We start from the raw sequence: 22,600 nt of genomic DNA, 5'->3' as shown, positions 1-22,600 counted from the left end.
ATCTTCCTGCCTCGGCCTTCCATTCACATAGTGTTTTTCCATAGAAAAAAAATTGCACTAGCATTTTAAGATAACCATATATATCCCTTAATACTGCATAAAAAAGCTGTTAAATAGGTGTTTCCTACAAGACTGCTGGCAATACGGAAGCTGAATCTACAAGGAACTTTCTGCATAATCCTTAAAATTAAAATCTTGACTACCTTCCACTTTAAATGTACTTCTTCAATAAAAGTTATACATACAAGATTGGGATTTAAAAACAAACAGGACTAGGGGTTAGTTAAGGGCAGAGCACGCAGCGCACATGAGGTCTAGAATTCCATTTCCACTACTGGAAGAGGGAAGCATTTTCTAAAAATAGCCAATGCTCTCCTAGAAGCAAACATTCTGTGCACAGGCTGCCTTGGCCTCCAGGAGAGTGTGCCATCATGCTTGACTTATCCACATGTGTCTATTAGTGAAGGTACAAAACCAAAGAGAAATGCGACTGAGAAGACTGCATTAGCCTGAGCCAGGCTGACTCCATGACAGGCTGCAAACTGACAGTTTGGGAGACTAGGCCTAATTTTCTGTTTTCAAGCACTGGGAAGTCCAAAACAAGTCAATTCTGGGAAAACCCCACCCCTCATGTGCAGCCAATGAGGAGCGGGTCAGAAGCTGCCCCACGACCTAGCTTGAGCCTAGTTAATCAGCAAAAGTCCCCCAAATCCCCCAGAGCCTTAACCAATCACAAAGGCACCCATACCCCTGGAGACAGAGCCAACCAATCAAGGGGAAGAAAGGTAAATGTCACCTACTACTACCTTAACAGGCTTTAAATTGCAAAGTTCTTATCTCTGTCTCCCATCTCCATGTACGGTAGACCCCTGCATGCTGGTTCTCCGTAGAATAAATGCTCTTTGTTGTTGCATACTATCTGAATTCTAAGGTATCATTGTTCAGGAATCACGGACCCTTACAAAACCATTAAGACTAAACTGTAGTTCTTTAAAAAATAAATGTTTATTTCAAGTATGAAAAGTAATGTTTAGACATCTCCCAAAAAACTCCATTCAGTTTAACAAAAGTATAAAACAAGACTTCTGAAAAAACCTTTACAATGAGGTACAAAATACTTAGGAATATACTTTGACATTCACAGTGGGCACTTTCTGAAAAATAAATTTTGCTAATGTGCTTAGAAACAAGAATCTATTTACAGCCCCAGTCAAACAACCAAGTTCTCAGCAATGAATAGTTACCTCAGGATGACAGTGGTTCAAAGTAAAGTTTGTATAAGCCATCTTCATATTCTTTTTGGTTGCTGTTGTTTTGCTTTTAGAGAGAGTCATATGTAGCCTAAGATGACTTCACTGGATTCACTATGCTGCTGAGAATGACCTTGAATTCTTGATTCTCTTGTGTCCACGCATCAAATGTTAGGGTCACAGGTGTGCACCACTGTACCAGCAAGACTTCAAACAGTGAACATGGTTCAACAATGCAGATATCATACACTTTGTAGTTCCCAGACAAATGCCATCTTCCTTTTGCCTGCTTACCAGCAGCTAATCCAACAATTTAGTCACACAGTATCAGTGAAAAATATAACATAAGCTGTAACTGAACTTCTTGGCTGAGAAATCCAAATGCGAACATCCTGAGTTATTTTCAGCAAGGGATGAAAAGTCTGAAAAGACTAGGGATGTCCTGGTGGTAAAAACAAAAATCACTACTTCCTGTGACTACTTAACTGGACTACTCCCGAGGCTTCTGCTTCTCTTCTCAAGGTACATCTTTTTGTAGGTCCGGAACATGACATTTGAGTCTTTTACTGGGTTTTGTAGCGTTTCAAATTCATCTGTACTGAGGCTTCTCTTAGAAAGTCTTGAGTTGGCACTATCTAAGAAAACAAAAATGATACTTAATGTTGGATACATTCATACACTATACAATCAGAAGTGAGACAAAATGTACAGTATCTGTGGGAACAGAAAGCAGAGCCAGATGGCTGAAATGGCAGCATGTGCCTATAATCTCAGCATTTTCAAGGTTGGGGCAGGAGGATCTTCAGTTCAAGGCCAGTCTGAGTTTCACAGCAAGAACTTGCCTAAAAACCAAAGGAGGAGCTGGAGAGATAGTTTAGACTATCTTTAGCCTCAGCTGAGTTTGAGGCCAGCCTGGGCTACTTGAAAAGTGTTCCAAGCCAGCTAAGACAACATATCGAAACCTTGTCTCCAAAGGGGGGTGGGGCGGGGAAGCAAGTGATTTAGTTTTGGTTTCCAGCACCTACATCTTAAGAGCACACAACTGTCTACGAGCTCTAGGGTATCTAATGTCCTCTTCTGGACTCTCAGGGCACAACACCCACATGTACCTCACCCCCTCCCCTGTCATATATAATAATTACACATAATTAAAAATAAATACAAGCTGGGCAGTGGTGGTACACACCTTCAATCCCAGCACTTGGGAGGCAGAGGTAGACGGGCCTCTGTGAGTTCAATGCCAGCCTGGTCTACAGGGCAAGTTCCAGGATAGCCAGCTCAACATAGAGAAACCCTGTCTCAGAAACAAACAAAGACACTATCTTTAAGGAAAAAAAGCAGAAAAAGTATGGCCATTTCCAAACAGTGAGTGGAAAAGGTGTAATTTTGATATTCTAGCTTTGCTTCTCTATTTTCTAGGCATTTAGATGGAACTCTCTCACTTCAGGGCCTCCTTCCCCTGTTCACCACACCTGCACTTTCGATCCTGCTTTAGCCATTCCTCTCACTGGCTGGCACTGTTATGCCCAGATCACGGGACCCCCCCCCCAAAGAGACCACCAGGAACCACAACTCCAATGCAAGCACCCAGAAATCTTTATTCAGGTTCAAGACTGGGCCACAAACCTTCCTGATGGAACAGGATAGGAGAGTAGGTCAAGGTCTAAGGAAATGGGGTTTATACAGGAAGCAAAAAGGGATTTCCAAGTCTTGGTGTTACATAAATAGATAAAAGAATGTTGGCCTTTAAGCTGATTGGTTCACAGTATCTGGTCAACCCACAAGGAGGGACCACACATCTACAGGGAACATCTTGCCCTGGGAACAACTCTTGTTTCCTTAGCCCACCCTGTTATTATTGGCTGGCCACAGCTGTTATGTCTACTTTGCAACTGCCAAGAATATCTCATGGTTTTTTTCAGAACTCCAGGTTGGGGGTCAAGACACTCCGAGGACAAGTTAATGGAGTCTGAAAAACAAAATGGAGTTTATTCTGCTACTTTAATCCCTTCAGCACTGAGTGTGAACCCAGCAAAACAAACCCTCAACCCACTGAGCTATATCCCAGCTCATCTTTCATTCTGTCTTTGAGACAGTACTCGGTTCTATAATCCCAGCTAGTCTCCCGCTCTCTTTAATCCTCCTGCCTCATCCCCTCAAGTACAGGGTTTACAAGCAAACAGCATGGATAACTAAGCTCTTTCATGTAAGCATTATCTTGGTATTTGTATGACTCAATCTATACACATTTGAATCTCTATTTTCATCTTTGTTAAATTTGGAGCTAGAGAGAGATGACTCAGTGATTAAAGAGTGCACACCCCTCTTGGAGTGGACACAAGATATAGTCCCAACATCCACATTGGTGGCTCAAAACTGTTGTAAATCTAGCTTCAGGGGACCTTACTCATGTGCACAGACCCATAGACCCACTCAGTAAAAGTCTTTTAAATTTAAGTATCTTTTAAAAACATTCTGTCATTGTTCCTAGTAAAATTGTTTCCAGTTACAAGACTCTGAGACTCTTTTAACTATGGGAAATTTAAGACACAACTCTTCAGCTCCACCTTCTAACGCTCAATGCACAAACCCAAGACAGTATATTCATTCAGCCCACTTTTAGCTAAATAGACAATACGGAACCAGTTAATACAGTTTTTTGTTTAGCGTGCACAGAGCCCTGGATTCTATTCTTGACAGCACATAAACCTTCAGCATGTGGGAGCTGGAAGCAAGAGAATCAGAAGTTCATGGTGAGGACAAGGCTACCCTACCAGATAGTTGCTAAGGCCAATCTCCAACAAACCAATAAAAGCTACCATGATAATTAGCTTTCTGTATTTTAATACTTACACCATTATCCCCAATAAACTTTGAAGAAAGGGGCCAGGTCCAAATCTCTATTCTAGCAATGTGGTAAGCCAGATGACAAATGGGAATGTACTTGCCTACCTTGTTTAGGGAACTGAATGAATGAGCCTGCAAAAAATTAAATGGAGACTGAAAGACATTACTTGAGGCCAATCCAGCCTGCCACGGATCTTAGTGAAGAGTTTAATCACAATTACACAATATTCTTATTTACCTATCACTTGATACAATGTCAGAACTGAGGTCATCTCAGATTCAGAAAATCATTATCTCTAGCCCTACTCAGGGAAAAGATTCAAAAACTCCCTTACCTAATTCAGTGTGACAGTATTATTTTCCTGTTAAAAGGTACTAGATCCTGGTTTCCCACTCCATCCTGACAGAGAAAACAATGCTATCTTACCTTCAGAAATAAACACCAAGTTACTATAAAACAAGATTACGAATAAAACCGTGCACTGTGATAATATTGTAATTATATCCATGTTATTCATACACAAGCCGGCAACTTAAAAACAAAACAAAAAAGAAAACAGATGATGGCTTACCTATTTCTTGACTTGATTCAGGCATCTTTGTCCTTGTAGGGATGCATTTTAACCAGTCTTCTTTTGTACTTTTTATTCCTGAAACTATTTAAATACTTGTTTTCAGATATATAACCTTTATTCCTCCATTTTAGCTTAATGAAAACAACCAAGACCTCACCTAAATATATATAATACTGACATTACCTATATAATACCTATATTCCATAGGTAATACAACCTTCTTTAAAGGACTTCAAAATCATTTTCCCCAGGTGAGTATTTTACAATAGGAAAATGAATTTTTAATTTTTAATTGTCACATTAAGAAAACATTTTCTTACCTTGGCTGAATAACCAACATTTCTCAGGGCATTTACAGGTATGACAAAGTTACTGCTCCTGCTCAATCCCAAATTTCTATTTATACCCAAGTTCTCAGATTCTAAAAACCTAATACCAAATGCCTATTAAAATCACACTTTTTGATTTTAGTTTTATTTGTTGTTGACAGGATCCCATTATATAATTCTGGATGGCCTGGAGCTCACTATGTAAACCAAGCTGGTCTCAAATACACAGAGATCTACCTACCTCTGCCTCCCAAGTGTTGGTATGTGCCAGCATGCCTGACCTTGAAATCAGCTATTTTAAACTAAATTATTTTTGTATTCTATACCTATAACCTTACACAAAGAAATATCACTTATGCCATAGTTTTATTCACCCCAACAGACAGAACCAGAAGAAAAAAAAAAAAAATCCCAGCCGGGCAGTAGTGGCGCACGCCTTTAATCCCAGCACTTGGGAGGCAGAGGCAGGCGGATTTCGAGGCTGGCCTGGTTTACAGAGTGAGTTCCAGGACAGCCAGGGCTACACAGAGAAACCCTGTCTCGAAAATAAATAAATAAATAAATATCCCAGATTAAACTAAAACTCTGTATTTTTCCAATTGCACAAATTCAATTGTGCAATCTGAGTTGCATTGCACAATGTATTAGCTATAATACCTACAACTTCATAACCTTCTCTTATGACCACAAATACTCATCCACATTTCCCCTTAATTCTGCACTTCACAGAGATGCTACCTATGACTCATGATTGCTATTCTTGCTTCATTGTTTTGTTTTTCAAACAAAACCTTGTAGCCAAGGCTGGACTTAAATTCCCTAGATTCTTCTGCCACCAGCATTCCACATATACCACTTTGCCCAGTCACCATTTAGACTTTTGTGACTAATTTGAGATTAATTTGTTCCAAGCAATTATAACTTACGGGCCTTCTATTTAATAGACAGAATAGACGCTACCTTTTAACTTTGGGGAAACATCTTCATCTTCAGTGTTGAAGTAACAAAAGAACCCATTAAAAAGTACACTACCTTCCAATATTTGGAACAAAGTTTCCATAGGAGCCTCTCTGAAATTCTAAGTACAGAAGAAAACCAAAACCCAGACTCTGGCTGTGGTTCAGGGTCTAATACCAGTGGTTTGACCACCAAGACAACAAAACTCAAAACTTCTTGAAATAAATGTATACTTATATACTTGATTCTTTTAAAACTTTCACCACCAGAAATGCTTTTCACAGTGTAGTTTCTTTGGGACTAAATATTTGTATTCAGTAAATGTTAAAGTTGACAATCTTGTCAGCACTAATTTACTATAATTTAAAATAAAAAGCAACAAACATAAAACAAATGCTGTCCTACTTATTCACCCAGTCCTAGGATTATACCTGTATTGTTCCTCATACATAAAACCAATAATTGGGTCCTGTGGCTTACTTTTCTACCACTTGGGAGATGAAGACAAAGGATCAGAATTAAACCAACCTTGGTAATATAGTGGTTTAACACCAACCTGAACTATGTGGAACTTCCCCCAAGGGAAAAAAAGGGGGAGAGAAAATTATACTGGACCTTGCACAGGTGCTTGCACTTTCTCAGGCCCAGCCTCATCCTGTTTGTCAACAGAGCTTGTATTCTTCAATAGCACATCTGGACATAACTTAAACTCCAGCATACTAGGTTTGTCTACGTCTTTTGTTTTGAGTGTATATGCCCCACTCTTCATTTTCTCTGTACTGAGCTTCTTGGATGCATTGTCCAATTTGGTGAGACATATGCTTTCCCGTTCTGTGCATTTAAATGCAACTCGATTCAGGTACTGTTTCCTTTGTTCCTTTAGCTGGAGAGGCATCTGGCTGGACTCATTACTCACACTTGTCTTATTATTACAGGTTTTGTCAGGCTGCTTCCCACTAAATTTTCCTTGACTGTTATTTGACACGCTGTGTGTTCTAGACACCTCAGAATGGTGCATCTTGAAACCTTTACCATGGCTGGTGGAATTATTTTCCAGTTCTTTTGAGGTCTCTGCACTGATACTCGGCCCCTCAATTAACTTTCCCCAGCTTACTGCTTCAGAATGCTTACTGGTCTTCACATGTTCAGAGTCACACGGCACATTTTCTACACTCACGTTTCTGGAAGCACTATTCCCAGTTACATGTTTGTCTTTCTGCCGTTGTAAATATTCCTGCACTGTTATAACTCTGGTACTTTTAGAGGAGCTACCCTTTGAGTCTGAGGACTCAGGACTTGGGACAGTCTTTTCTTGAACACTGGCTCTTTCATTTGATTCTGTGAGAGCACTGCATGATTTGAGTGTGTCTCCAGCACGTTTGTTCTGCTCTAGCTTTTCATATTTCTTCTTTTTTATTTCCACATCTGGAATAATTGCGTGGTCTGTCTTTCTTTTTTCAAAATATTTCAGTCTGGAGCCACCTGCTTTGAATTTTAGTTTTTTCTTTTCTGGCAACACTGACTGTACTGAAAAGGTATTCCTCCTGCATGGATCTGTAGTTGATGAAGGTTCTAAAGGCGCTTTTACTGGACCCGAGTCTTGGGATGTGTGTTTTTTCTGTAGGCTTTCCTGAAAAGCTTGTTTAGAAAATGGCATGTTTTTATCAGAGTTAGAAGTTATTACATTAAGTATTTTGGAAGTTGCTATTTTATTGCTTTTTGAGGGATTTGGTGTATCACATTTAGATGGAATATTTTTTAGTTTTTGCTCCATTGTCAGTGAGCTATCATGCCTTATTTTAAAATTGTCTTTTTTATCTTTTTTGTAACATTTAGCTGAAAAATGACAGGTTGATTCTTGTTCCTCCCTGCTGTCTTTTGTTTTAGATGCTTCAGTCTTTTTACCATGCATTTCAGAAAAATGGTCTTTCTCGGCTGCTTGGGTCAGAGGAGGTTTTGGGTTATCAGAAACAGGATTAATTTCAAAAATAGTGATTCCACTATTGCAGGGCTGTTCTCCTTGCTTGTTGCTATTGATGTCCAAACACCGGTCTTTCTCCTTCTCTTCTGTGGAACTGCAATGACACTGTGGCACACCTTCATAAACCACTGAGAGCCAACCCAAAGCACAGCAATGGATTTTGTCTTTCTCTGGGTCCAACATTCCAAGCTCATGATTTTCTTCTCTAGGGACCTGTGAGTCACATGGGCTCTTTACTTCTGTAGCAATTTCTTTACTCTCAGGTTCTGGCAACTTGTCATAGGGCTGATCCTCTTCAGGAAATAGTTCTTTGATTTGTTCAGAGTTTAATACTGTAATTTTTATTTGGTCTGTGCTATCCACAGACATGTTACTAGTTTTACCACCAGTTTGATTTTCTAAAATTTTATGTGTCTTTTGTCGATCCATAGTCACTTCACGTCTGGTAACAGTTTCAATGCCATAAGGAAATTCTTTTAAAAGCTCTGACAGCTGGTCATGTAGGTATGAGATAGGTTCACTTTCATCATTATTCTCATTTATTACAGAAAGACTGTGGACTGACTTATTGCTGAACATATCAGTTTCCTGAGGGGGAGGATCCTGCTGAACAGCAGCCGGTAAACACATAACCTTAGCTGTGTTTTCCTCTTCTCTGTTTGCTTCCACATACTCACAAGATGCTGGCTCTTCAGGCAGCAGAGGCTCTGGCTGCTCAATGACCTCATGAGGAACATCTGTACACTGCACATACTTATCTTTCTGAAAGCTAAAGTTTTTACTTTCAGTGGTATCATGTACTTGTTTTTGCTGACTATTAATTACCTCATTAGGTGAAGGTTTCTGGGGCTCATTTTGTACAGAGTTGAATATCTCAGCTATCTTGGAATTGTAAGATACATCCCCTTCTGCAAGAGAACAGATACTTTCAATTTGTAACATGGGTCCACTCACAATGCTGCTGTCCATAGGCTTAGGCAGAGCTTCAGCACCCAGGGGAGAGTGTTTTCCTAAGCTGCTATCAACTATGTCTGGATCACCCTGTGTTGGTTCATGCTGCTTTTCATTATGAACCGGCAGAGAAATCTCTGCTGATAGGTTACTACCTGCTACTATTCCTATACTATCAAAAGATAAAGCAACAGTTTCTGCCTGTTGGTTTTGTAAACTACAAACACTACCTTCCTTAACAACTGGATACAGAGTTTCAGGTAAAACTTCAGGCACTAACTCTTTCCCAGGTAAGGTATTAGTATCTGAAAGAACTAAAGGTGACACCACAGCAATCTGAAGCTCTGTTCCTTTTCCAACAGCTACACCCGAAGATTCACAACTCGGTGTGGGAACTGACAATACTGTTTGTGACGAGCTCATCATTTTCTGAGAATTTCCAACACTGGAACAAATACTCTTAACATGAACTTCACTTGTGGGATTTGAACTGCCAACTACTGTCATATTGGTTCTTGATGTGTTACACTGTTTTTCTTCTAAAGGTTTTGAAACACTCTCTTCTGTGGTTTTTGGAGGTTGGTTTTTCCAAAGAGAAAGACATGTTGCTAGCAATTCCATGGAGCAGTCATTGCCATTTTTAGCAGACATTTCTTTTGCTGAAAATTCAGAATGCTGAATTGGTTCAGTATAAGAAGTATTGGCTGTTTTACTACAACCAGCTGCCATCAAAAGACTTTTATTAATTTTAATTTTTCTTGCAAGTTCTGAAAACTTCTTTTTGATTTCTACCAGTGATTTAATATCACTGGCCAGCTTTTCTTTTGTGGCATTTGTATCTATTACTTGATTTGTACTTGGATTGTAGGAAATTTTTCTTTTTTCTTGATTTTGAACAAGCGCCTGAACACCATCCCCAGAAGATCTACCAGATTCACTGTAAGACTGCTTGGTATTTATTTTCAACTCACAGAACTTTCCAATATTGACTTTTTCATTAATGTTCTGCCACTGTTGCTTAAAGCCTCTGTAAGTATCTTTATTTTTTTCAGATGAGTACAGTTCTGAACTCTGAGGAACTTCCATAGGCAAGTGTTTAGAAACAGGCTGAGCATTTTGCACATGTTGGTTTCCATATCTACAGCTGTAAGGAAGGGCAGAGAGTCTTTGGCTAGTTTCTGCAGCATACTGATGTGATGACAAAGGTGCAGAATGCTTTGACTGTAAGCTCTGTGCATATGTTGGGAGCTGATTATTTTTAACCTGTGATGATGTAGTAGCTGGCAGTATGTAGGAGTAATGTTTTGGAGGTGGCCTGTATTCAGGATAAGTAAGTTCATTGGCTGTATACTGTGTCCACTCATTCAGTTGATCTGGTATGAAGTGATTAAGTCCCTGATTTCCTTGATATGTTATAGGTACTTTTCCAGAATTTACAGGAACCATTTGTAGTTGCATAGAATAGGTATCTGATGTGACAAGCTGACTCTGTGGTGGGTGCATGTAAGGCATATTAGTCCCTCCATCAGGATTATGGGATATGGTTGCTTCTGAATGGGAAGGCATAAAATTCTTCATTGGTGAGCCCAACCAGACATTTTGCATAACTCCTGAAGACGCTGTTTGCAAATTGTGGTTTGGTTGTTGGGGTCCTTTAACATTTGTAGATACAACTCTTTCCACTGAAGACTGCGAGGCCACAATTGTCGTCCTGCTAGGCATATTAGAAACAGAGATCTGAGTCTGAGGAGTTATATAATTTCTGCCGCTCAGAAGTGGCTGTGAAACTGAATTTGAATTACTAGAATACATGCATGCTTCTTGATTATGGGCAGGATAGCTGAAAGAATTCTGAGATGTTGTAGAAGTCATTAAAAACTGCTGCAATATAGATGACTGGGTTTTAGAATATGGTGGGGCCTTGCAAATATTCTCTGGTTTTGCATTCCAATTCATAGTTGATCTGACTTAGCAGTATTGTAAAGTCTGTGGTTTTGAATGTCATAAGTCTGCAAGAAATACAAATAAAGATCTTTAATAAAAATTTTTCTCTCTACACGCCCCCCGCCTTTTTTTTAAGACAGTCTTTCCGGCTTAGAACTCCTTCTGTAGACCAGATTGGCTTCAAACTTATGGTAATCCCACCACCCAGACAAAATTTAAAAATAAAAAGCAAACCATGTCTATGGTAACTAAAAAAGCACCTCAAATTAATAAGCTGTACACTTAGAATCTGGAAAGGAAATTAGTAATGGAAGCTGTAACAATAATTGAGAAAATTGTCAGGATCAATTGTAAAGATTTACTCCAAAGAAAGCAGCTATCACCTTCTGTTACATTTAAGTGGTACTTTTTTGCTCTTTTATTTTTAAGGTGTAGGTGATGGACTACAAAGTCTCAACGTATGCTAAACATTCACTCTACCACTAACTATATATGTTAACCTGTTTCCACTATTTTGTTAATTTATTCTATGCGATCTACACTAGTTATAAAGCAAAGCTTACATAAAAATTTCTTACTGAATATCCCCAACACATAGTTATATTAGAATACACAATATTACTTTTCATAAATTTCTAAGCATAAACAAAAGTGTGGAGAGCTTTTTGGGGCTGCTTGACAGGAATCTGACATTGACCAAGGACAAGAAAATGGGCTTTAGGCAGAAATCTGACATTAGGCCATGAGAAGGAAGTAAGTTCAGGCAGGAATCTAAATCTTAGGCTAGAACAAAGAAGTAGGCTTCAGGCATGAACATGACTGTGGGCTAGAACAGGGAAGTAGGCTCAGATATTTTTGTCATCCTGATGAGCCCTTAGAAACAGTGATCAAGGAGTGATCCCAGGACTTTGTTTATTGCCTTGCTTGTTCCTTGACTATTTGCATCTATTATATTGATGGCTCCTCAACCTAGAACTGACCTAAATACTTGCATGTAATTAACATGGTTTAAAAGAAATTGGGAAAAAATAAACACACCTCAGAACTGGCTGGGGGTCATGCTGCAATATTGTCCAATGTCTCTTTTCTTTTAATCCTCACTCCTGTGCCCGAGAAGCTGTTGACTGACTGAGCTGGCTTGGTCACAAAAGTTAATAAAGCTTCCTACTCTACTCTCAGCTACTCAAGAAACTAAATGAGATTGTGAAAACATCTGGACAATGTGGAGAGACCCTATCTCTCTCTAAAACAAAATCTAAAACATCTTTTAGCAAAAACATCTTTTTAGCAAAATCTAAAACATCTTTTAAGACAAATGGAATCCTACCAAACACAATCTACTGTTTGTGTTTCATTATCATACACAGGCAGGTTATTTTATTTCACTAAAAATGTATCTACCTACATGGCATTCTACTAATGGCTATATTACTCTCGACATACCAAGAAATTTACTTGAGCCAGAACTGGTCGTGCACATCTATAATTAAAAAGCTGAAGCAGGAAGACAGCCAAGTTTAAGGAAGCCTATCTGGGCAATTCAGTCTCCCATTTCAAAGTAAAAAGTTAAAACTGTGAGGGTTCAGATGGTCTTTTTCAAGCACAAACCCTGACTAAGGTGTGGCTACATGACTTCAGAAAGCTGCAGGCAGGAGATAAAGTCTAAGTAGAAATGTCCTCTAACACAAACAAGACCACAAGACTAGAGAAGTGTGGAAGAGGAACTCAAAGACTGGGACAAAGAAGCCTTGTATTCAATTCTATCTTTGGTAGATAGCTAAACTGCAGTAGGGACAGCTGTGGAAAAACCAAACTTAATCATTCGTGAAGTAAAGCCAGAGTCCTGTGTCTCTGTCTAGCACTTCACCCCTCCTTTTCCAGGACCCTGTGTTGTCCATGGCTGTGCTAGCCTAGCCATAAAAACAAAAAAGAAAAACATATTTGATCTTTGTCCCTAGTATGAAATTATATCACTTGCAATGCTCTGGCTGACAGGAGAATCTTCTTTTCCTTCCATCTGTCAAGAGCTTCTTTTGAGCACTGAGATAAGAGGAAGAACCCAGGAGGCACTCAGCACCAAAAAGATAGACCTTTCAACCCCACCCATAGCTTTAGAAAGAGCAGAAGAGCCTGAATTTAACTCTGCAAACACCACTACCGAGTGAAATGTGATACAAGGTAGTACTAAGAGGATAGTATGTTCTGATAAGAAATGAAAAGTCCACCCACCCCTTAGAAAAAAAGCTTGCTATATCCACTTCATCCTACAGTTTTATTGAGTATAGCAAAGAAAGTATTGTCACAAGATACCCCTTAATTTTACAACAGTTATCAGAAGTGCAAGTCTCCCAGGGGTGGGATCTGGGACTGTCTTGTGGAACTGAGCCCTTTAACTAGTAGAATTTGATACAGGATTGGATAGGGCGGCAGGACACCCAGAAGGTATGCACAAAAAAACAACAACAACAACAACAAAAAAAAACTAGAGAATAAGTTGGCAGGGAGAAAATTCCCTGTTGTCACAAGTGCTGCATGAGTCTAAGAATACAGAATTAAAACCATGTGGGTTATGAGAAGAGACACACTAGAGTAGCTGGCAAACCAAAGGACCTTGCAAGGAACATGCATTGAAGACAAACTTTAAGATACACAAAAATTCTGGACTTCCAGGCTGCAGAAACAAAAATGTTGGCTGAGCATTTTGCTATGTCATGTGGTATGTGTGCATATGTATAGTACAAAATGTTATCAATACTTTACCATTGCCCCAGTTCTGAACAAAGCTCCCCAAATACCAACAGTGAGACTGGGCCTATTTTGCCTTATCTGACTATTAACTTGGGGTGATACTTCTACCTCTCTACTTCTCAAGTGTTGTAATTACAAAACATGTTCAACCATCACCAACTAAAAACAGTTATATTGAAAGAGTTAAAAAATTTTAAACCTTCCACAGATGGAGTCAAGAGTGCAGATCAGCTTGTTCTGCGCTCTGGGTCCTAGGAAACTAGCTATCCACAAGACAAAATAGATAAGATAGGAGTTCAGAGCTGAGAGTCGTGACCATGCACCATGGGTACCAGGAACTAAAAACTGACCATAAGATAGATTGAATAGGGCTTGAGCTGGGAGTTCAAGTTAGCATGCCTGTGCACCCTGGATACCACAAGATAGATGGCTGATTACCTATAGGCTCTTAGAGAAGAGCCTGTTCCTTGTACCCTGTCACAAACTGAATAATGGGCTGGGACTTTCCATAAGTGCTCTCCAGTAGCCCTCCCTTACTCCCCCTGGGTTGTGGTTCCCTCCCTGAGTTGTGGTTTGGGGCTTTAAATTCTGTCTCCAAAGCCCCAGGGGTCAGACCCCACTGCCCCTGCGTGGGTCATGGGTCTTGACCTCAGTATACTGATTAAAATATGCCTCTTGCTGATTACATCAAGTTCAGTGTCTTGTGGGTTACTGGGGTGGCAGCGAATTCCCGAGGCTTGGGTGAGGTCCTCCATTCGTGGGCCTTACAATATATCCTGGTAATCCCATAATGAAGGTTGGGGGATGGAAACCACTGTATCTAGGTCCTGGCTCTTACATGGGTGTTTGGAATTTAAATTTGGATCTACTTGGTTAAATAGTAAACACTCTTAGACCCTATATATTTTAGTTATTTCATAGGAGCATGTAGTGATTTAGATAAGAATGGTTCATGTAGGCTAATATATTTGAGTGCTTAGTTCCCACCACTTGGTGGTACTATTAGAAAGGGCTTAGGAAATGTGGCTTTGTTGGAGGTGGGTCACTGGGGGTGATGTTAATGGAGATGGACTTTTGAGGTTTCAAAAATGGGGGTATTGATTGTTAGTAGAGGTGGCTTTTGAAACCACACCCTTCCCAGTTAGCTCTGTGTCTCATGTTGATGGAACAGGATATATAAGCTCTCAACCACTGCTTAAACTGTCTTATAGTCAAAGTGTCTACACAGCAATAGAAAAATACTAAGACAGAGCATAAGTTGGTTTTTTGAGTCAAAAACATAAGATTTTTTAAAACTTTTATCTACTGAAATATATTTTACATGTTCAGGGGCACAGTATAATTTGATACATGTTCTCAATGCACAATGGTTAAAGGATAAATAAATGAAGCAGTAAGCCCTTCCACCTGTTTAAATTTAATCATTATTTTGGAGACTTTCATCTTGATATTTTTAAATTTTCATAAAAATTTCTAAAAGCTTAGGTTTATCAAATACTGTTCTACTTAAGTGACTCTACCATGCTATGCCCAAATCAGAAGTAAGCTGGGTATAGTGGATCTGCTCGAAATTGTAGCTCATGGAAGGAAGGCTAAAGTAAGTGTATCATAAATTCCAGGCCAATGTGGGCTGCACAGCAAGGCCATTTTTCTCAAAAACAACAACAACATCAAAAAACAAACAAACAAACAAAAAACCCAAGAGCTAGGGAAATGGCTCAGTGAGTGTTAGGGTTAGCTGTGCTTGTCAACTTGTCTCAATGAAGAACTGTCTAGATTAGTATGCCCTGTGAACAGTGGATGTTTTCATTATATTGTTATGGTGACCACTCAATCTACTGTATGCAGCACCATTCCATGGGTTTGGGCCCTGGACAATAAAAAAGAAATTAGCACACAAACATACATTCTCTCTCAGGAATACTTCAAAATTTCTTGCCTTTATCTCTTGCAATAACAAACTTTAACCTGGAATTATTACCAAGTAAACCCTTTCTCCCTTTAAATTTCTTTTGCCAGAGTATCACAGCAACATAAAAGAAATAATGGCAATGGACAAAGTGCTTGCCATAGGAAATGTAAAGGCTGGATCCTATGTAAAGCCCAGCATAATAGTATGTATAGGTAATCCCACTTCCCCTATGAGGTGCATTTATCAGGTTTGAGGCCAGCCTTGGAAACATAATATCCTGTCTCCAAAACAAAAATCAAAACAAACAAAACCCCACTTATATAACTGAGGAATTCATTTTTCACATCCCATTTTATCTCCACTCAGAAACTAGGCCATGGACCATTGGATATCTATCCTGGGTGAAAGGTACTCTGCTTCTGTAGTTCTGCAACTGATCTACCTGAGTTGCTTTAGGGCTAGCTTCTGCAGCCTCCAGTTAGCACTGAAAGACCCCTGAGAGGGGAGACCCTCACTCAAGTCTCGGAATGTCATGGCCACCCAATAACTCACAAGACACCAATCTAGATGCAAACAGCAAGAGGCTTTAATCTGGGAATCAGCCGGCTGATGGTCAATTCATAACTCATGCAGGAGCAGAGGAATTGACAAAGCAGCCGGGGGAGAGGAGGACTTTTTAAAGTCCTCACAAACCAGGGGGGTGAGGGGTTAACCAAGGGAACATATCATAAAAATAATAGAAAGTCCCAGCCCATTATTCAGTCGGTCATGTGGAAAACATCCTGTACACACATTTTTCTCAAGAATGCAATCTCGTTCAACCATTCACCTTGTGGTCAGCTAGTTCCTGGAACCCCCCCCCCCCCCCAGATGACTTGCATCTTGCTTTGTGGTCAGCTAGTTCCTGGAATGTGTCTCCCTGTTTCCGGCCTTCCCCACCCCACCAGCAGGTCTGAGGAATGTTAATTAGCTTCTCCCTTCCTCTCCTGAATGCTAATCTAGAAAGTGTCCTCTGACTCAGGAATAATGTAATCCTTCAGGAATGCAGAATGTATCCCAGGGCAGTGAATTCTAAAACCTAAAAATCTCACATTTAGTTCTGCTTTCTTTGTGGAACTAGTGAACCAGCTGGCCTATATTTTTGGCTCAGGTCTAGGGGGTCATAAAAACTTTTTATATTTTTCATAAGTTTTCTATATCTTTCAGTACCTCAAGTGATACAGTGGGAGGCTAGAGAAAGCAGTCTGTAGGAATTGTGAGGCTCTAAAAGAGGTATCAGGAGAAAGGGGGAGTGTTGTGGATAGCCCCAGCCTTTTGTGTTCATGGAGCTGTTGGTGGAAGGACAAGGAGGAGGACAAAGACATGGCTTAGAAAACCACAGGTTTTAAGGGATCTCATAGCTGGGGAATAGAGTAGTACAATGGTAAATCTGCCCAATCCAAGGCTTGCAGTTTATAATCATAAATATTGAGTTGTGTTTTCCTTGACCAGATGTCAAGATTTGGGTCAGAGATTTACAACAACAGGGGAGGGGGGTTTATCTCTGCCCTTTGTTCTGTACTTGTACAACTTAGAGCATGTGTTCACATACTGAGAAAAAAAAAAAAAAAAAAAAAAAAAAAAAAAAAACAACTCACTACAAGCCTGCACATAAATTCAGTCATAAATTGAATAAGAGGTTATAAGAGGGGCTGGAGAGATGGCTCAGTGGTTAAGAGCACTGACTGTTCTTCTAAAGGTCCTGAGTTCAATTCCCAGCAACCACATGGTGGCTCACAACCATCTGTAATGGGATCTGATGCCCTCTTCTGGTGTGTCTGAAGAGAGTAATAGTGTACTCATATTCATAAAATAAATAAATTTTTTTTTTAAGAGGCTAAAACAGAGAATGCCTAAGTGCACATACACTAGGAGCAATTAATTATCTGGCTTAACTTTCACCATTTGTTACTGGTTTGGAGGGTCATGGGAAAAGACTAACTAATCCTTATAGTTTTGTTTAGACAAACTCAGTCAATATCTTATCTCCTGTTTTTGCACCAGGAGTCCTGAGGTGTTTATCTTCTTTATGATCTTCAGTTAATGCTTTCTGTAACCCCTTGATATGTGCCTAAGTTTTAGAGTTGTTATCTCTGAAGCAACTAAGCAGTCATGTTATAAAAGGAACTCAAATGTCTGGGGAGTAGGGGGTGTGCCTTTTGGAAACAATGGTGACCCTTGCATGCTAGATGTTTCTGTAGAATAAATGCTCTTTGTCTTTGCATACTATCTGAATCTTGGGTCTTCCTTCAGCAATTTTAGGATCCTTACAATAACCATGTATGACAGTGTGCACTTGGAGTTTAAGGCTAAGGAAAGAGGACCACTTAAACCTCAGTGTTCAGAAAGTAACAAAACTTACTACCTAGAAGCAAACAAAGTCTACCATTTAGTTTTTCAGGAGATTTAATCTTATATGGTATTACTACTATTACTATTTCCTTTAAAATAATAAAATAATAAAATAATTGCTATTATTTTTAAAAAGTATAGGAAATTATAAAGCTAGGTTGAAGGAGGGTGGAGAGGATGGGGATGAATAGATAAAGATTTTTCACTCAAAAATTTTATGAAGATCTTACTAAGATTCTATGATGGTTAGTTTTAACAATCAAATTGATACAACCTAGAATCCACTGCCTAAAATAAGCCAAATAAGAGATTACCTGGATCAAGCTGATTTATGGGCACCTTGATTATGCTAATTGAGGTGGTTCTGAATCCTAGACTTCCTAAGAAAGAAAACTGAACATGCATGCTCTCATTCTTGCTCTTAACTATGAATGGAACCGGGTGCTTCAAATTCTCACTCCAGCTTCCCCACAATGATAACCTAGAATCGTATGCCTTAAAAACTCTCTCTCCCTTAAAATACCTTTTGTTGGGTTATTTTATTGTGGAAACAGGACAGCCAGCCCTAATCTGATGGTACTGTCTGCCTGCCCAGAAATGAACTTCTCTGTCCCAGTCATTAAGAGTGCTGCTAGACCTGAATAATAATTTACACAAGTCTCTGGGATAAAGTATAAAGGAACTTAATATAGAGCCAGTCATCCATCCCCTAAGGGCCACTGACCTTTTACTCTGGAATGCCTGGGAAGTCCTAGTGGCCTGCAGGGGAGATAAGAATAGGGCCTTGAGGTATTAACAGCTGCCTTTGTCTTTGTAAAACCTATTTATTGCTGTGGGGAAGGGATGAAATAGTCTTTTTATTACTGTATAGTGGGAAAGTAGGAAACAACTGAGGGCAGTAAAACAATTCTCCTGCCCAGCTTTGAATTCCGTGGATTATTGCAATACACACCTTTCTGACACCCACCCTTAAAGCTCACCTTAACCCACCTTTCTGAAGGGCATGCTGTTCAGCAATAAGGCTGTTGTCCCTCTGCTAGCAGTAAGAAATAAATTCATTTAATCTGAATCTGAATTGAGTCTAAGTATTTGGCCTTTCCCACTGGATTTGAATACCACATTATCACAGCAATAGGAAGAAAACTAGGACAGGTGCTATTAATATTCATAATATTAATATGTTAATATTCTATATTAACATATAAAAGGTCCATCTTGGCAAGCCCAAGCTACATATCACTGTCCAAAAGTACCTACTTCTAGATAGTCTGGGTAGTGTCGACTACCTAGAAGTAGACAAAGTCTGCCATTTAGTTTTGTAGGAGATTTAATCATATAGGGTATTACTACTGTTAATTACTTCCTATGAGAAACCTGAGAAGATGCTTATCAAAAAAAAGTATGTAGGAAGTTATAAATAGCAAGCTGAGCTGAAGGAAGGTAAAAGAATGTCCAGTCAATGTCTGCTGAGAAAATATCAGAAATCTGTGAACACTAAGAAACACTCAATTTAAAAATAGTAATAATAAATGTAACCAATATTTTATGTGTCAGGAAACTTCATAAATGAAGACTCTCAAGAATGAAAATTAATGGCAACTATCCATTTTCATGCTTAGATTTAAAGTTAGGTAGACATTAGATTACAGTTATGTAGACATGTGATTAGAGAGAGGGCTAGAGAGATGGCTCAGCAGTTAAGAACCAGGTGGTCTTCCAGAGTACCCAAGTTCAATTCCCAGCAACCACATGGTGGCTCACAACCATCTGTTATTCCAGTCCCAACTGAGCCAATGTACTTTTTTGGCCTCACATGGTATATACATGTAGATAAAACACCCATCTACATAAAGTAAATTAACTTTAAAAATGATGAGATAAAAAGATAATAGCTAATGGACATATGGAAAATTTAGCCACAGTTGTCGGTCTGGCTAACGTTTTCTTGGCCTCTTTGTGGTATTCTTTCTTCTGGGTTTGGGTCAAGAACCTCTGTGTGTGAGGCTGGCAACCTACTGTCCTAACAGACAGGTCAGAAGAACTCTTACAGCCAAGTCTTACAAAGAAGCAGAGGGCAGAGGGCAGAGGGCAGAATAGCCTTTCTATGTTCTGTGGCTTCCTTCATGAAGAGTAGTTTAGAGACAGGAAGATGAGAAGAATGGAGAGAGACTGACACCAGAGGTCCTTTCCGTTGGCCAAGGAGCTATACTTTGAAGTGTTGGGTCCCTGGGCTGACAGTAGGAAAGGACTAGTTAACACACCACAGTATTACCTCATATCATGAGTACACTTCACATTGTTAGGGATTTTGTTTTCACTACTTGTCTAGGTCCAGCACTACTGCTGTCTGCCCTAGGACAAATCCTGAATTCCTGACAGTGCCATTCAGTGGCCCTTGCACATGCTGCCATTAACTACTATCCCAGGATATTAAGCTTTTCCTGTACATATATTTTTTTGACTGGCCAGCCTGTTCCTTAACAAACTTTCAAATTACAGAATGAAGTTTGTACAAACAGTACACTGATGTGATTAAAGGGAAAGCCAATAAGTATTTCTAATTTGCAATAAAAGTACCAAAAAAATTTAGAATTTCCACTAAAAATCTGCAAAATTACAAATGCTAGAAATTCAAAGTAATGCCACTTTGCCAGAACTCCAAAAGTATGATTTAGCCCACCTATAATATCTCTGGCCTTCTATATCCTTAACCAAAGGGAGGGTGGGGGGGAGGTCAGTCTAAATAGGCTTCCTAGTCTGGTAAGTTTTATATAACCAATTTTCCTGAATTTTACATTATAATACAACTCTAGTCTATAATAAATAAGCTACCCTTTCAGAAATGTGTATGTGCCAACAACTATAGGTAGACAAAGCAGTGCACACCTGTAGTCCCAGCATCAGAGGCTGGAGAAAGAAGGTCACAGCTTTGAGACCAAGCTTTGCCTATGTAGTTCCTGTCAAGAAAACCAGATGAGGGGGCTGGACAGGTGGCTCAGTGGTTAAGAACACTCACTGCTCTTTCCAGAGGTCCTGAGTTCAATTCCCAACAACCACATGGTAGCTTACAACCATCTGTAACATGATCTGATACCCTCTTCTGGTGTGTCTGAAGACAGCTACAGTATACCCGCATAAATCAAATAAATAAAAATTACAAAAAACCCCCCAACAACAACAGATGAACAAAGAACAAGAAATAATTGTGCTGAACCCTTTAACTATATTACCTTTTTAATGTATTAACAAAGGCAAGCAGTGCCACTTGGTTACTTTATCTGCATTAACTTAGTCATAATCAGGCAACAAAATACAATCGTATACAAACTGTAAATTCAAAGATTAAAAACAAGAGAAATTATGTTGGTACTGATTTTGTCATGTTTCTAATCCCTAAACACAACTGCATAACAACAGTCTACATAGCACTTACTTTGTATCAAGCATTTTAAATAACCTAGAAATGATGTGACATACACAGGAGAAACAGAACTTACAAAATACAAATCAAATATAAGCATCTTCTGGTTTTGGTACCTCAAGGAGGTTTTTAGATGCAGAGCTGAGAATGGGGCTCAATGGTAGAAAACAGAAGGCATAGTTCCATGATAGTCCAGAAAGAAGGAATATACTAATCAGTCAAAACATGGGCTACTGATGAAAGAACCTAGTCAGTTCCATCCAGGCCTTTGCTACAAAAAGACTCAGGAGACAGCAGATCACTGCAAACAAGCACAAGGTTTATTGATCCAGTACACTGGGGCCCCCTGCAAGCAGGCTAGAGGAACCCTGAGCTAAGGCTAAGAGCAGTTTTTATACAGTTTTCACAGGGCTCACAAGGGCAGTTTTATAATCACCTCTTAGACAATGTTAACCACAAGGGCTGGCCACAAACAGCGGCTCCCACGCCTGGGTTTCCTGGCAACTCATATTTGCACATTATCTTGTGACAATGAATGTTAGCTAAGTCTATCTTACCATAGCTCCTGTTTACCCAGGTTGATTGTGCTTAGGGCACAGCTTCCTGATAATCTTTTAATTTTCTTATCTCCGGCCCTTCTCCTGGAATGTGTGTGCAAGCCTTTGGACTGCACTTCTCAGGGAAGTGTCTCTGGAGAAGTTAATTTTTAAGTTTAGGCTGAGACCTGAAATTCTTAGACCTGGATGAAGGGGTGGTTGTAAGGTCCTGTCAATGGGAACCAGGGAGGCAGAAGAACAATCTGTGGCTGTGTAAGTCTGATTCTTGTGGTTCTAAGTGAGTTCAGTGCCTCCACAATATCCATAAGGTGTGCAAGAAGTGACCTAAGCTGGGTTGATCATTAATAAGAGTAAGTAATATGGCAACTGTTATTTTACTTTTAAAAAGAAGTGAATCCAACTACAATACAAATTCTATTCAGAGGCATGGGCTTCTCAATCAGATAACTTAATGTCATAAACTAGACAACATCTCAGTTAACAACAGACTACATATATACAAAGATGTGTGGTTTTACTCAGTGTTGAACTGTGAGAATAAAATTTGAAGACAGCTTGAAACAATAACAAAATTCATGGTCAGCAAAGACCACCAACAACTTGTTAAATATAGCCATAATAAAAATATCACGTCCCTCCAGGGGCAGGGTGACCAAGAAATGAAAAGGCATGTAAGGATGTGCCTAGACAAGTCCAGACAAGTCCAACTGAGTGATGGGCCACCTGGTATTTACTCT

The 22,600-nt window shown here is 39.5% G+C and overlaps 1 protein-coding gene across 4 annotated transcripts in view; it reads right to left on the bottom strand.

Annotated features, from left to right (window-relative positions):
* Window positions 1-986: 986 nt before the first annotated feature.
* Window positions 987-22,600, bottom strand: part of Resf1 (retroelement silencing factor 1) — a 102,601-nt gene continuing 80,987 nt past the window's right edge. For all 4 annotated transcript variants that reach the window (XM_076940931.1, XM_076940930.1, XM_076940932.1 and 1 more), the window contains 3 exons: window positions 6,574-10,899; window positions 4,670-4,753; window positions 987-1,885 (listed from right to left, as the gene is read on the bottom strand). In XM_076940931.1, coding sequence (XP_076797046.1) covers window positions 1,728-1,885; window positions 4,670-4,753; window positions 6,574-10,846 — 4,515 coding nt within the window. In that variant the 5' untranslated portion in view covers window positions 10,847-10,899 and the 3' untranslated portion in view covers window positions 987-1,727. The remainder of the gene's footprint in view (window positions 1,886-4,669; window positions 4,754-6,573; window positions 10,900-22,600) is intronic.

The sequence above is a fragment of the Arvicanthis niloticus genome, chromosome 9 (assembly GCF_011762505.2).
Source record: "Arvicanthis niloticus isolate mArvNil1 chromosome 9, mArvNil1.pat.X, whole genome shotgun sequence".
Lineage (NCBI taxonomy): Eukaryota > Metazoa > Chordata > Mammalia > Rodentia > Muridae > Arvicanthis > Arvicanthis niloticus.
Note: the sequence above shows the minus strand (reverse complement) of the source record. Positions and strands in the feature narration are given on the sequence as shown.